The following is a 15,383-nucleotide window of genomic DNA, read 5'->3' on the forward strand; positions in this document are numbered from 1 at the left end:
CTTTAGAGCACTCTGAAAGTTTCCGTTACGAATTCGTTCGCTGCTCACCCTTCTGCCCACTCCGCGTCCTGTGAGAAAAACACTCCGGAAAAGGGCGGCACCTGTGTTTTATATACCGATGTATCGGGTGTCTTCATTCAGTTTTGTTCGTATTTTTTTTTTACGCCCGAGTAATAATAAGGATTCATAATAATCGTTTTTATTTTTCGATAGATGCGATATTCGAAGGAATTGAAAAATCAAAATTACATTCATAAAATATAATATTGTATGTCTATCCTTTTTTCGTACACGGCGTATATAATTGTCTGAGAAGCAGGTGAGTCTTTGTACGTTGAGCAACTAGTAGTTCTTTTATAAAGCATGGGAAGATTTCTGTGAGAGCACGTAATAACAAGTGTGATATTATTACTAGATAATAATCTGTAATTTATATTATTTTTATACGTTGACATTTCTAATGAGAAATCTCAGCACAAACTGATAATCATTATTGCGGAGATATTTCTGAATTAATTGCGCGTTAATCAAACAATTACGGCATATTAATGTAAAAGAGTATGAATTTAATAAAAAAAAAAAAAAAATATATGCTTTATAATTATAAAATATTCTAATTTAATTTCCCATTTAATGTATCTATTGCTTACATTTATTGCAATTCGAAATTTTTTAAAGATTTATGTTTTAAAAAAATATTTGACTATATTATTGTACCATTTTATTCTAAACATATATAATACAATTGATTATTAAAAAGTAGTTATGTCATAAAGGATTTTCGATACCCAAACATTTCAAATGCAATATCACGTACGCGTTAATCTGAGACCTACTCATGTTACAGCCCTGAGACTAACGAAATTCGAACTCACCTGCCCCAATGTCATGCTCGGATGCTTAACAGCACACCACATCTGTTACGAGCCTTCCTTTCAGTCTGTGTCCTTCCTTTACATCGCGAGGAACTTATGCACGAGGAGTAGCGAGGAGTATTTTTGCATTTTGTAATTGTCTTATAAATGTTGCGGAAATTTTAAAAAAAATTTATATGATCACTTATAATCGGAGAATTTTGTAAAATATTTTTTTACAAATTTTTAAACGGTAAAGAAGAAATTTTTAAATCCGAGTCGTAAAAAAATAGTAGACATATATATATGCATGTGTATATGTATATATGTATCTTGGCTGTGTTAATTTGGCCAGTTGAACGTGGGAAAGATCATTTCATGTGGTTCAATCGACTTCGATACATTTCTCTTGACTATGTTGCTGATGGAAAAGCTCTACCTCATTTTTGTGGCTTTCCATGACGCTTTTCAATGTCCTGGCGCAACGCGAAATTGCATCGCTGCACTGCAAATCGATAACGAAATTACATCTCGCTTCGTTAAAGGCGAAGTTACTTTCAATCGGATGTGATAAAGTCGCGATCAAGTGACGCACCGGATTTCGTCAGATGTATGTGTATGTTTTGCGAATTGTTGCAATGCGCATGTAATGGTCTTTTGTGGAGCTCTAATGACTCAACGCAGTGTAGTGTATGTTATCTATGCAATGTGATTCTCTGATATCTCTAACGAAGAATTGTGTTACTGATTGGCATACTCAGTAAACTTTCAGTGGTTAAATAAAATTGTCTTACCGTTATAATTTATACATTTGTTGTCGTCATTAATTTGATGTTATTAATAACGTGAAATACGGATTACGATGAAGATACTTATGAGTTTTAAAGCTTTACTATGAGAAGAGAATTCAATAATTTGGTTTGATGTGAATTATGATGGTCTCCACGTATTGATTCAAGTTCCAAATTGTTACCATTAAATAAGCATCATCTCTCACAACGACGATATCGAGGAGGTCGAATGGGATTTTGAATAAAATTTTACAAGGTAAATGAAGCAGAAAATTCATGCAATTTTGCAAATGACATCTATTCTATTTATAATCATAGAATATGGAGTTTGATTTTTATTTCATCAAATATTACGTATCTTCAATGATATTATTATAGACCTATACATTATGTTGTAAAATTATTGATGATCCATTTCATATAAAAAATATATATAACTGCCAGTTTTTGACAAACAGAATATTAAATAAAAAAAGCTTTCACAGATAAAAAACCGCAGTGATGTTTCTGCGGTGACTGACATTTAAACGTATTGTATCGGGACTGAGGAAAAAAAGTTGTTGATTTGACTAAACGTGTTCAACTGATTATTATTTCTTTCATTGAAATATTTACGTATTTAAGTTAAATACGACATATTAAAGTGACAACTTTCATTTATCAGCAGGATAAAGTACGCGGTGATAAATAGGATGACGTGTGTACGTGAGAGCTGACTAAATTTTGTAATGTTATGGTATTTATTTGTTTCCAATGCAATTAGTCGTGTTAAATCCAATTATCAATTTGTCTCAATGAGGCGTGGTGATTAACACGCTCCGGTGAATCAAAAATATTCATTTAATAGAATTCTATTGAAATTTTTGTTTACGAATCAAAAAATTTACAATTGCATTCTGTCGAGAAGCAGTTTGTGAGGCAATGTAATGTAATGTTGTGACATAAAAGTTATAATTAATCAAGCATTTGTTTTTGTTTAAAATCTCTATAGAATATCACAGATTTCAAAGCTGATGAATAAACACATCTTGATTTTAATGTTTTTTTTTTTTGAAAATTACTAACAGACGTGGAATGAAATGGTCGTTCGTAAAATGCTAGCGATCGTAAAAATTTATCGCATGCCATCGCATACTACGATGATAAATCGCAACGTGTGCAACTGATAACGCAGTTATTAAATTATGGAACAAACATCAAGTGATGCATTAAAGCACAGCGCGTCTCCATAAATGGAGTTTTACGAAAGTTTCTAAAGAATATCCTGGCCTTATATGAATGTGCTCCTGTCTCGCATAATTTACGAGCGACTTAGAAAACCATATTCATGTAACATTCGAAATTTATGTAACATTTAATGGAAGATCTTATTATTTATGATAATAATTTGACCAAATCTTTTATAATTCTATTATTCTGGATTCGAGTGACAGCTTAGACATCCTTGTACGCTCCCACATTTATTTTCCCAATTTTATGATGCGTCATTCGTTGTATCTGACAGATTAAGTTTGCATCGCTGGATTCAGTGTAGGATCTAAAGTCTATACTCCAACACGTGTGCGCGACACATATCAATCCTTTTACATAGGACAGTACAACGGCCGATATACACGCAATGCAGCTTTGAACGACGCAAACATAAATACGAGAACGCAGCAATCTCTTTGTCGTAAAATGTGATGCATGTCGCGCTAAAATGATGGAAAAATTTAACGACCCACACGAAACAATATATACTCTTCTTAATAAATTACCGTGACATTTATCAATGTCTAGCTTTTTACAATGATTTAACTAATGCGTTCGCAAATTATTTCGCATCTAATTTAAACAACAATTTGTTTCTCTGCAAAGCGATTGCAGTTAATAGAAAAAGCGAATAAAATGCGACGTGTATAATGTAATTTACATGTGATAGGATATTTTATATACACGTCACAGACATCTCTTTTTCCCTTATTCTCCAGATAGCATCATTAATATTCGTGTAAATAGCGATAGTTAAAAAAAAATGCTCATATGAAGCGAAACTTTGAAATAAAATGGATCGTTACTGCAGATTTGCACTTAATAATGACATACAATTATCATGTTTATTAACAATTGCGCGTAATGAATATTTGCGAGCCATTTTGCGAGCAGGTTTATTGTTTTCGCAATTTGGATATACATTTGATCATCCAATTTAATTTAATCTAATTTGGCACATTAAATCTCTATATCAAAACAGTGTAACGTCAAAATGATAAAATCAATGAAATGCTTTTTGCATTGCTAAATTTTACTAAAATGCAGCAAAGTAATTTTAAAGCTCATGTATGCAAAAATACAAATAAAATACATCATATAATTAATTTTAAAACGGAGATTGCCTTTTTTATTTAGCGATGGATTCGATAGAGTTTTTCATGACGAGATTTACTTCGCGCACAGTTGTTTTCTATGGAATTTTAAATGACATACCTGCGTATTTTGTAATAAGAAACCATTTGTTCGTACAGTCTGCGGCAACAGACCTATAATGTGGTTGCAACAAAAGCAGCATAAGAACTATCGGCGACACAAATCTCGGGGAAGAGAATGCATTATCCTCTCATCTCTTCTCATGTCTCAAGAAATCTTCCTTCGAATCGTTTCTTACCTCCCTTCGCTCCGCATATTCCTCAGGGAGAAGAGCATCGTCCACTTTGGTATCATAGGACAAATTCTATTCCAGAGAAGAGCTTCTTTTCGTTAAAAAGATTGCTCTATCTTATTTCACATAAATTCGTCGAGAGACAATATTTAGATCCGAAAATATATTTGTGATACATAAAATATTTTCCGAATAAAAAACTAACATTTTTATTATTTCCGTCGTGTATTACAAGAGTATAATGTTTCTCGTTTTTAATAAAGTTAATATTGATTATTAAATCTCAATATAATGTCATATTCTTTTTTCAAAAAAATTTCTCTTTTCTTTTGTCCTTTTTTTTAATCGCATTATGTTATGAGATATTGGAATAGTACAAAATCACAATCGCAAGTACTATGAAGAAACGTTATACAAACACGTGTTGCGGATTATATTCGCAGAGTATTTTTGGAAGGATTTTTCAAATTCCAAATGCTTCCAAATGAATTCGATGTAAATATTTTTCATACCAAAGAGTCTGAAAATATCGATGATTAAACGTAAAACTAAAATTTTTATGAGACACATTTTATATTTTTCTGTTAAAACGCTGAAAAAAATTCTATGAAACAGAACTTTGATAAGATTGACGTGAGAAGTAAAAAAACCGAATAAAATTTAATAAAATTTTTTTAAAACTGCTTCATCGAGCACACACGAAATATTATTCCAAACAATTAATTTCTTATGTTTATGCATTCAATAAATATATTCCTTAAATGCCTTGTCATTTATATAAAAAGACTGCATTTTGTGTCACAAATGAAATAGAGTTTTTGTTCGATAATGCGATAAAAACGAGTAATCCAAACACACGCGATATTCATATACAAAACTATCTCTTGTGTTTCATTAAAAATTATTAGATATCCTGTTTCATTGGCACGTGCCGCTAAAAATAATCTCATATATTTTTCCCGGAAATTATCGTAACGTAAAATCTTGGAATCTTGTTGCTTAATGAATTCAAAAGTAAATTGGAAAAATTAAAATGATTTGCTTACAATTTATTTATTATGTTGTCAAATAGAATAAATTTCGTGAGTTACAATATATGTGCTATTAGACGGAAACGCAATAAAATTGTAAGAATTTTTTATCCGAGAATATACTTTGTATTTATCAGAGAATATTCTATGCGTCGTTATATACACAATATTATTGCAGAGAATAACAATTTATGATTATATATCGTTACTTCACGTAGTTACAATGTTAATTGCATCCCCGCTCCTGTTGTATGCAAATTATCTTCTGCTTTAAATGATGTGCGCCAACTGATGCGATGAATTGTGCTTTTGTTAAAAAATTTTTTATAACGCAATCAGGAAAAGTATCGCTGTTGCGTTTTTTTTTTTAAATTTGCTCTGCAGTCTATTATTAAACTTATAATATATGTGAAAATTATCTCTTTTTATTAAACGGTTATCAAAGTACATTTATACGCAAGAATATTCAGTTTCAATGTGTTACGTAATTTCACGGTGCAGATATTTCATAAGGTATGTGTCAAATTGAAAATATATCAAGCTCACTGATAGAAATCTCTTCTCAGTCATTTTATTTGTTAAATCTTTCGGTGTCTCTTGAGCAAAGAACGCATCATTACGCATTTTTATTCGTGCAAATAACGACCTGTTTTTCAGAAGCGTAAGAAACGATTGCTGAAATTTACATATCTAGTCTGAAAACTGCCTCGAGAATCTAAAACTTGCGAATGTGGAGTGTCTTGGGTTTGCAAGTCCATTAGAGTGACAAAGAATGTCGATGACGTCGTCGTATCTCTGCGGAATTCATTAATTTTTTAATTACTTGATCTTAGGTCATTCACATCTCCCAGTGCGCGCGTCAAGTTTTTAATCTATTTAAATATAATTCATCGTCAATACGCGCTGCAATATATGTGCAGCATTCCGAATAACAAGTTTATTAAATAAAAAGAGTTTTTTTTTCTTTGTTTTTTCGATATAATTTAATAGACATAATATTGAATAAAAAATTATTTTAATAATCCAAATTTATCAACTCAATCCAAAGCTGTTCGTTATAATATCTCTCCTATCACGATAGATTACGCCAAATAATTAACATGCTCTCCATCAATTCACCAAATCATCGCCAATGTAAATACGGGAAATTGGCTGAGCCATTGCTTTAAACGGATTTTACTGCAGCGCTAAATGAATTACTTTATCTTGCTACAGCTTATTATGCATCTAACGTTCGATATTGAAATTGCATTTCTTTACTTCTGAAAATTATTATGCAGAAAATTTTCTTTTACTTTTACCTGGATTATTGGAGGGTAAAATCAAACTCCCTACATAAATTCGCATCTCTCCGCTGCTCCTCATCGGACATTGCAAATATGTATGATTTTTTAATGCACCCGTGCACAGAATCCTTGCGCGTCCTTGCGCACTTGCAATTTCCTGACATTGCCATACATATATATTTCAACGTCAGTTGAAAATGGATTCCGCGGAGGGTGCAGTCGTTCTGCATCATCGCATATATACTATATGTACGTGATATACCGCGGCGTCATATTTTCCGTCTAATATTGCACATACGGATACGTATGTAACGGGTACATAGATACGTCTCATTACTGGCAGACAATACGTTCCATTCCGATCGATTATATATATATATATATACATTGATGAGCGATTCCTGAGACGTCCTACAAACGCAAACGTACGTTAAAAGTTCTCTTGGAATTATAATCACGGCATATTTTTCTAAATCACGTTTTATATTCACGTTTTATAAAAAGAAAAAAATTTATATATATATAAAAATAAATTTATATATCACTTTTGCATTTTATATATTATGCAATATGTTTGCATCACCGTACAACTAATAAAATGCTTTTTAAGATGATTATTTGATCGGATTAATTAATTTTAATTAAAAATTTCATAATTTACTTCATCAAATTGTTTATATTATTTATATTAAATAAAAAAATACCAAATTATTTATATAAAAAATAATAAAAAAATACCAAATTATTTATATTAAAAATTTCATAATTTACTTTACCAAATTATTTATATATATATATATATATATATATATATATATATATATATATAAATAATTTTGTAAAGTAAATTATGAAATTTTTAATTAAAATTAATTAATCCGATCAAATAATGATCTTAAAAAGCATTTTATTAATTGTACGGTGATGCAAACATATTGCATAATATGTAAAATGCAAAAGTGATATATAAATTTATTTTTTCAGCAAACACATCGTGCAATAATCGATCGCAGATGAATATTATATAATTATGTGCAAAACATCAAAATATGTAATATTTGCATGCTCAATATGTATGCATTTAAATAAAACGCAATTACAGATTTATTTAATAAGCTACAAATATGTTAATAATATTTTCTATTTATTTTTTGTTCAATATAAATGGTATATTCATAACATATTTTAGTTACACATATGTTTAAATAAAGGATAATAACCGCGAAACGAGATTATAAAAATGCATTAAACTGCGGATTAATGCGTCTGTAATAGTGCAATCAACTATGCCGTTATGTTTTATGGAGCAATGAATTTTTTATTAATATCATCTCGCGAGGAAAATTTCAAGGATTTAATTTAATTCTAAATTTTATTCCTCGTATGAAACATTCTCAATGACAGTAAGAATATGCGTAGGCGTTGAACTAAAATTACACTGTAACAACTATACAAGGTGTTTCAAAAGTGAAGATCAAAGGAATCCAAAAACGGGAAAAAACTTGATGTAAGCATAAGTTCAAAATTGTTGTTTTTCAGTTATCGCCATTTTTATCGTTGAACAATAAATTAGTACCTATAATTACGCTATAAACTTGATTTCTCGTGATTCAGAGTTAGATTAACCCAGGTGAATGCATCCTCCAAATAGAATAAAAATGTTTCGCGCCTTACCTCCCGTTACGACCCGTTTCATGCGAACAAAACTCTGTGCATTGTTATCGCGTAGTCCCAGAGTAGAAATTAAATTCTCGCAGTATAATACAATAGTTAAACTTCCTAAGAAAGTTTCACCCCGCGACTGCTAATAAACTTTTCGGTACTTTTCGTTCTTCTTTTTTTTTTTGCAACAATCTATTCTATTATTAACAAATTAAAAGCGTTTAACAACGCAAAGTTTATCTTTAGAAAAGTAATTATAAATGTTTCCATATTAATATTAATTAATATGCGCGTTTATTACAAATGCTATTAAAATTCATACATCAAGAAACTCTCGATTGACAGTTTATGTAAAGACGTTATTTTGCCAGCTGTTTCCTTACGTAGATGAAATTTGTCAGCTGTTTAATTACGTAGACAAAATACCAGAAAAAAAACGAGAATTATGCATTCGAACGTGATAAGAATTCGCATACTAGATTCAACAATCTCGAAATTTATAACGTGGATAAAGACTAATGTACATCAAATAGCATTAAATTATTTAGTGATATATGCGTGAAAGCGCAGGTATTAACTTGATAATAATTATTATAATATCGATAATTAGTAATTACATATTAAACATGCATCTCGTTTTCTCGTATCGATAAAGATATAATTATTGCGCGAACGTTATGTGAAATGTTTACAAGATTTGATTATTGTCTGGATCTGTAAGACTAAATATTATATATATTTTGAAAAGTTGGAAATGATCTTTCTTACAAAATAAGTTGTGCCGAAAAGGAAGAATCGAATGAATTAAAGTCCAGTATTAGACATTAAATTCATCACTCTAATTAAGAGTTGACGTCAATCTGAGCAAACATTGAGGATAATAACCACGAATTAAATTAGAACGGAAGAAGAGTTATCTCACGCAAATGTGCACATTGCCAAACTCCACGTTAGCTCGCTACATAATCAGTACGTAACACGTCTATTTTAATATTCCCCTTTCTATACATCGAATAACATAGTTTGAGAAAATTAAGCGAAAAGGAAAATGTGAAGCTTGTATACACTAATTCATGCAAAAATAAAAAAAAACTATTAAATTATTTAATTGATTAAATTATATGAGCAACTATCAAAATGTGTCTTTTCTTCTCGGTGATGATAACTTGAATCATTTATTTCATCCTCTACAATATTCAAAGCATAGATTATACGTCTGGCTTAATTGGAAAGGCAGAGACAACAGACAAATTGACTCGTACAAGACAGTCGTCAATGCCAAAAGGCTGGGCAATCTCTCTCTCTCTTTCTCTCTCTCTCTCTTTGGAGCTACGCAACGTGGCGACCGGTTGATGGAGGGGACCAGACATGGGGGCAGCTGTTTGCTTGCCATGGAACGGATAGGGGGGTCGCATTGGTATGTGTACCCGCCAGTAATGCCACATCGGTGGCGCTCACAGCTCATGGGAGATACGAGACTGTTCGAATAACTTGATCATTGGAGGATTTTCACAATCATTGAAATTTTCATCAAAAGTGCATATATAAGAAAGGAGAATCATCGAGCCGTGCAAGGATCCGTAAGATGGTCGTCACGCTGAGGAAATCCGTCTTTTCGACGCCTCATTCGACTTCAGCCTCGTGTTGAACTCCAGCAAAGGCGGCGTGTAACAGCAATACGTAGCAGCAACGGTGAAAAAAGTGCGCGCGCACATAAGCGACGCGTTTCGAAGCTGCCCATCCGTTGGTAAATCTCCAAAAATCGATCCCGACCCTGCGCGCGACGTTTCGTCACGTGTCGGACGTTTAACTCCAATTTGATCGTGTGTACATACGAGAAAATTTCAACAGCAATACTCACTGGAATACTGAAATAATGTACCTTTCACGATAACGCTAATAATGGAAGAAGGGCCAAGTGTCGTGGATTAATTGAAAGAAATTTAAAGTAATCACGCAAGAATTATCGATAAGTGGCAATAACGATAAAGGAACTTGAAGGGAAGCATCGCAATATCGATCCTATTGTATTTTAGTTATGGATATTTATCCGGCAACGATGTATCGCAATGACGATTGGATGAAGATCTCGGGAAATCTAATAGGACCAACAAAGTGTCCAAGAAACAGCTCTATCTTCGTTCTGTCCAAGTGTGGAAACGTGATTCACGACGTCGTGTTTAGAAACATTGGTCCAGCTGAATGAAATTTGCTCTGTGATAACCAGGTAGTTGATGAGCGACGATTTTTCTTCTCGAAAGGCATGACGAGAGAGATTCTGGCGTAACTGCAATCTCGGTCGGCTTGCCATCGATGGTATGCGTTCGGTTGGCGAACGGTGAACGGACATATATACGCGTGTCCTTGCGAGGTTGGCCTCACGCGGCAACTGCACCAGAATATTGCGTAATCATAAACGTTTGCGCGAATTTTAGAGATCTCATAACGACAGCAATTATTGCTTAAAGTTTGACACAGCAACGTGAAATAAAATAGTCTCCTACGGTTTCTCTACGTGACGTCTATAAGAGCTCTTTTTCGTATACGCGCTAAACAAAGTAAAAGAATTGCTAGTTTCTTTGAAAAAAAAAAAAAATCTATTTTTCTGTATTAGAAAAATTCTTTTTGATTGATGATGAATCCCTCATAGATTTAATTTAGATCCACTTTATTAACAATAAGAAATAACATAATTGAAGAATGAAAATGGTAACTATTTCAGAATTATGACATATGCTTCGCGGAATAAAGATGCGGCTTTAAATAACCGTGAATCTTCCTAAGGAAGTAGATGGTCGTTTATCAGAACGGGGTCGAAGAAGGATAAAGCTTTGAAGGAGTAAATAGTCCTTTGTGACGTAGGAAAATGCATTAGTACTTAGTCAAGAATTGTTTCGTTCTTGGAGAAAATCCTGGATTGATGTCTTTATTGAAGAGATTAATTCATTGTGATAAAAATCGTGCGATTTATGCAAAAATACTGGAGAAGACGAGTAAAACCATATTTAAAATGATAAAAGAGAAAATATTTTCTTTCGTTGTGAATATTTGTCTTATTTTTTTCAAGTTGCCCTTTGTATGCGCTCGCTTCGGATTTTAAATTAGTCCTCGGAAAATCAAAAAAGACGCTCTCACATCAGATCGAAACTCTAACAATTCATTTAACTCTAAACTATAATTATCCTATTATCATCCCGTCAAAGTCCAGTAATTCCCTTGTTAAGATCTAATGAGCACCAATCTGTATTGCAAGCGACCAGTTTTGCCCCTTCCTATCGGTTCGAGCATGTTTGAACGTCGATGCTTTCGCGAGAAACAGGCTGCAGAAAAGAATATTTTAGTCGATTATTACTCTGACTAATACGCAGATAAATTTCAAAAATAAGCTAAGTTTGATACACAATGTGATGTTTTTCTAAAAGTTTTGAATAAAGGCAAAATATTTAAATTATTATATTTCCCGGCGAGATATACTTGTTGATATAATAATTCTTTGTTCAAATCTTTATATATTAATATAGATATGGAGCATTTCTTCGATTTCTGCGATACAAATATTGATAATTCCTCGGTAATTCTTCATATATATATATATATATATATATATATATATATATATATATATATATAGTTATTTCAGAAGTAAAAAATTAACGGAAACTCGTGCTTGTTGTTAAGGTAAAACGCTTTACCTATGATTGATGTTTGATGCTGGTTAAGCATTACGTACGCGCGATCTTGTCATCGATCTTGGAGTATACTTTACTATCATCAAGATCTTAACAACTAACGGACGACAGCAATAAATTTGATTGGGCTGGTAAATTGTCGACCGCTCCGAGGAGGAAGAGACGATGTTCGGTCCACTTGTTCATAATGGTCAATTGTCGCGTGACGGAATCGTCCGAGTGAGTGCGTGTCCTGAGTAAACAATAAAATCGTTTCGAAGACAACGGTCGAGTCGCATCTACGCTCGTTGCATCCTAACGTTCGTATTAATACCTTTTTATCGCTAACCGCTCTTATATCGTTATAAAATAGACAAGCCGACGAAATAATTTGCCAGCCAGAACGGCAATTCGACAAATCATTAATTTAATTCGTAAATTAATCGTATTAAGAAAATTAGCATTAAAAAAAATTCGTAAACTATCTTTGAAGTACAATGAAGTACATGAGTCTCGTCATGCAGTCCGAGAGAGAGAGAGAGAAAGATATATGTCATTACGTTAGTCAGTGCCAAGAACGGACAAATGACCGTATTGATCTTTTCCAGCTTTACCCAACCAAAGAATTGCTTTAAGGATCTACGAAGAATTGCAAACTTCAAAGCTTTACCAAAGACAAGCGGTGCAACGTGGTCGCCCTTATCGTCGACAATAATGATACATTACTATCGATAATTTATGAAAGAAGTAATACGCCAAAAGAGCCACCAATCTTGTTGTATCGAAAATAGTCGAGAATATCGATACTCTTGAGAAATTCATATATTTCGACAGGATATTAAGATAAATCAAGCGAAATCATCACGACCGATCTCCAAATGAAATTTCGCAAATCCTCTTTATCCAGCCCGAAGATGGAATTACTCTCGAGACGTTCCTCAAACGATAGGATATCGACCTTGAAGAGGTCGAGATCCTTTCGGGCATCCGTAAAACTAATGTCAAAGATACGCAATCACGCCAACTTGCGATTGACCGCCGGCTTTGACCTGTCGAAACCTATCTCGAAAGATCTCAAGGAAGAAAGCAACTTTTATATCATTGAAGAATCTCGGGATTCTGAAAGATCTTTGAACGTACAGAAAGAGGATGCAAGTTCCCGTATCGAGGACAAGGCCGGTGGCGAGATGTTGTCGAATTCTCGGAAAATTTCGCTATCGTCAAACGATATTGGTTCGCAAGAAATTATTAAGGATCTGAAGAACAAACTGTCCTTGACCGATAAGATAATGGGTAAGGGTCGCAAGGAAGCGGAAAGAAAAAACGAAGGCATAAAGTCACCGAAAGTTAGTCGCATTTTTCGCAGAAAATGCAGCGAAAACTCTCAAGAAGATACTCGAGGGAAAAACTGTAGCGAGAAACACGTGTCTTATGAAACAGATATATGTCAAGCGAGTAAAAATGTATTCTACGAGAATCCTACGTTCGTATTGGACACTTCCTTCGACTCCTCCGTCTCGAGTTTTCTCTACGAAGAGGAGGAAAAGGAGGAAGAGCAACGGCAGGACTGTGAAAGTGAACAACCTGTGTCCTGCGAGCGTGACGTCTTGACCGTCGTCGTGGATTCTCATAAAGCGATTGACAGGCCATTGTACCACAAAATTAATTACGAGCGAGATAGATGCTATGATGAAAAGTGTCTTGAAGAAAACGCATTTCGTTCTAGATGCGAGACCGATCCTTTGAAATGTTTTTGCAAAGATTCGCAAACGAACGCGATAAAAGGCAATCGAAAAACTGCTGAATCCTTCGGCGGATTTGATCGCTCGAAGATTAAATTTTACTGTAAAGTACACGAGACGGCAAGGAAAAATGCGTCAAACTGCCTACAGGATCAGAAATTCTTTGACAGTGTCAAGACTTGTCCCTCCAAATCTTGCAAAATCAGGACGGTCGATAATTTTACCAACTTTTGGACCAACAGACGTGGTAATAGTTTTCGAAGTAAAATGGCGACTGATGCCAGGAAAAGGGATGCAAAAGAAACGAAGGATTACGAGCGGATCGGTGTGGAGCGAGTTCTCGTGTCGACATCATCGGGATCAAGTATGCCAGATCAATAAATCTTCTAATTAATCAATGGCGCGTCAGACACAATTAAGCAGTTTCTTAGGATGTTAGCTCGAGTTTCCAACTCACAGAATATATCGATTTAGCTACATATTTTAAGGAATCAACTGCGAGAAAAAAAGAATTTACATTGATAAGACAACGCTTTTACTTTAGCATATTTTCACATTAAATAAATTAATAAATACTGGAAAGTTGTAAAAAGAAAGTATGTTTATCGTGAAATCGGATGATAAAAAATCAGATGATTAAGAACTTCACTGACATGTGGGAAAATTTCTAGTTGTGAAAGTGACTCGAGTAAAACGTACAAACCAATCGCAATATTCTGTGCGCATAATATTTCAAGACAAAAATAATACGCTCATTTTTCAAAATTGCATTTTAGCAACGTTTCTGAGAACTTTATACGGGCCTTCTATTCTACATATATTTATCGAAAGAATTATATCAAATAAATACCTAATATTGATTATTATTCCGAAATGTATTTTTATTGTTAGTGCTATGCTCATTTCCGACGAAAGTTGTGAAAGATGAAAAATAAACCTGACAAATCACAAAAAATTAAAAATTTTATCTTTCTCGGGATCCTTTATATTTCCTCATTTTATATTTTTATTCTTTCATTTATCTGCATTTACAATGTTATTTTTGGTCCAATTAATTCATTTATAATTATTATTTATTTAATTCATATTATTTTTGCATTCGCACAGAATTACATTCGTTGCAAGGGATGGAGTTCCTGGAGGGCTTCGGCAAGAAGAAACAACAGCCTCACCAACAATTGAATAATTTGTCATCGATACATATCAATCCTCTCTCGGCCCAATCCCTCAACATACACTTGCATGGTATTTTGTGTTTTTTTCTTTTTTTTTCATCAATTTTTATCTTTTATTTTTATTTCTCAAATACCTTCTCATTTTTGCCAAACTTCCTTTGCCATACAAATTTACGTACAATTGAAATCTTTATTGCTTTTTTACTTTTAGCTTTATTTGCGGCTGTGGAACATGGCCATTTGGATAAGGCGAAGAGTATTTTGCAATCTACCGATGTGGATGTAAATAGGTGAGTTTATTTATATCAGTAGCAATTTTTATTCGTAATGATTAATTTATCTTCAAAAAAAAAAAAGAAAGAAAGAAGAGCCAATATCATTTTTGGCACAAGCGACACGATGTTATCCGACATTTATATATTTATTTATTTCCTTTTTTATTATTGGATAATTTAGATACATCAATTATTAAAGTGGAAATAATTAAATATTTATTTAGTTCAAATAATTGAATATTGATTTTTTTTATACTCAAT

At 33.0% G+C, this 15,383-nt stretch overlaps 1 protein-coding gene and 1 long non-coding RNA gene across 6 annotated transcripts in view; one reads left to right on the top strand and one right to left on the bottom strand.

Moving 5' to 3' along the window:
- Positions 1 to 15,383, bottom strand: part of LOC126849456 (uncharacterized) — a 79,561-nt gene that overhangs the window by 37,749 nt on the left and 26,429 nt on the right. The window lies entirely within an intron of this gene.
- Positions 1 to 15,383, top strand: part of LOC126849428 (uncharacterized) — a 64,075-nt gene that overhangs the window by 37,305 nt on the left and 11,387 nt on the right. For 2 of the 5 annotated variants that reach the window (XM_050591230.1, XM_050591232.1), the window contains 2 exons: positions 14,780 to 14,917; positions 15,059 to 15,137. In XM_050591230.1, coding sequence (XP_050447187.1) covers positions 14,780 to 14,917; positions 15,059 to 15,137 — 217 coding nt within the window. Of the gene's footprint in view, positions 1 to 9,700; positions 10,490 to 12,538; positions 14,037 to 14,779; positions 14,918 to 15,058; positions 15,138 to 15,383 lie in introns of those variants that run through there. The other 3 variants (XM_050591229.1, XR_007687397.1, XM_050591233.1) reach the window with 3 other exon arrangements.

The sequence above is a fragment of the Cataglyphis hispanica genome, chromosome 5 (assembly GCF_021464435.1).
Source record: "Cataglyphis hispanica isolate Lineage 1 chromosome 5, ULB_Chis1_1.0, whole genome shotgun sequence".
Lineage (NCBI taxonomy): Eukaryota > Metazoa > Arthropoda > Insecta > Hymenoptera > Formicidae > Cataglyphis > Cataglyphis hispanica.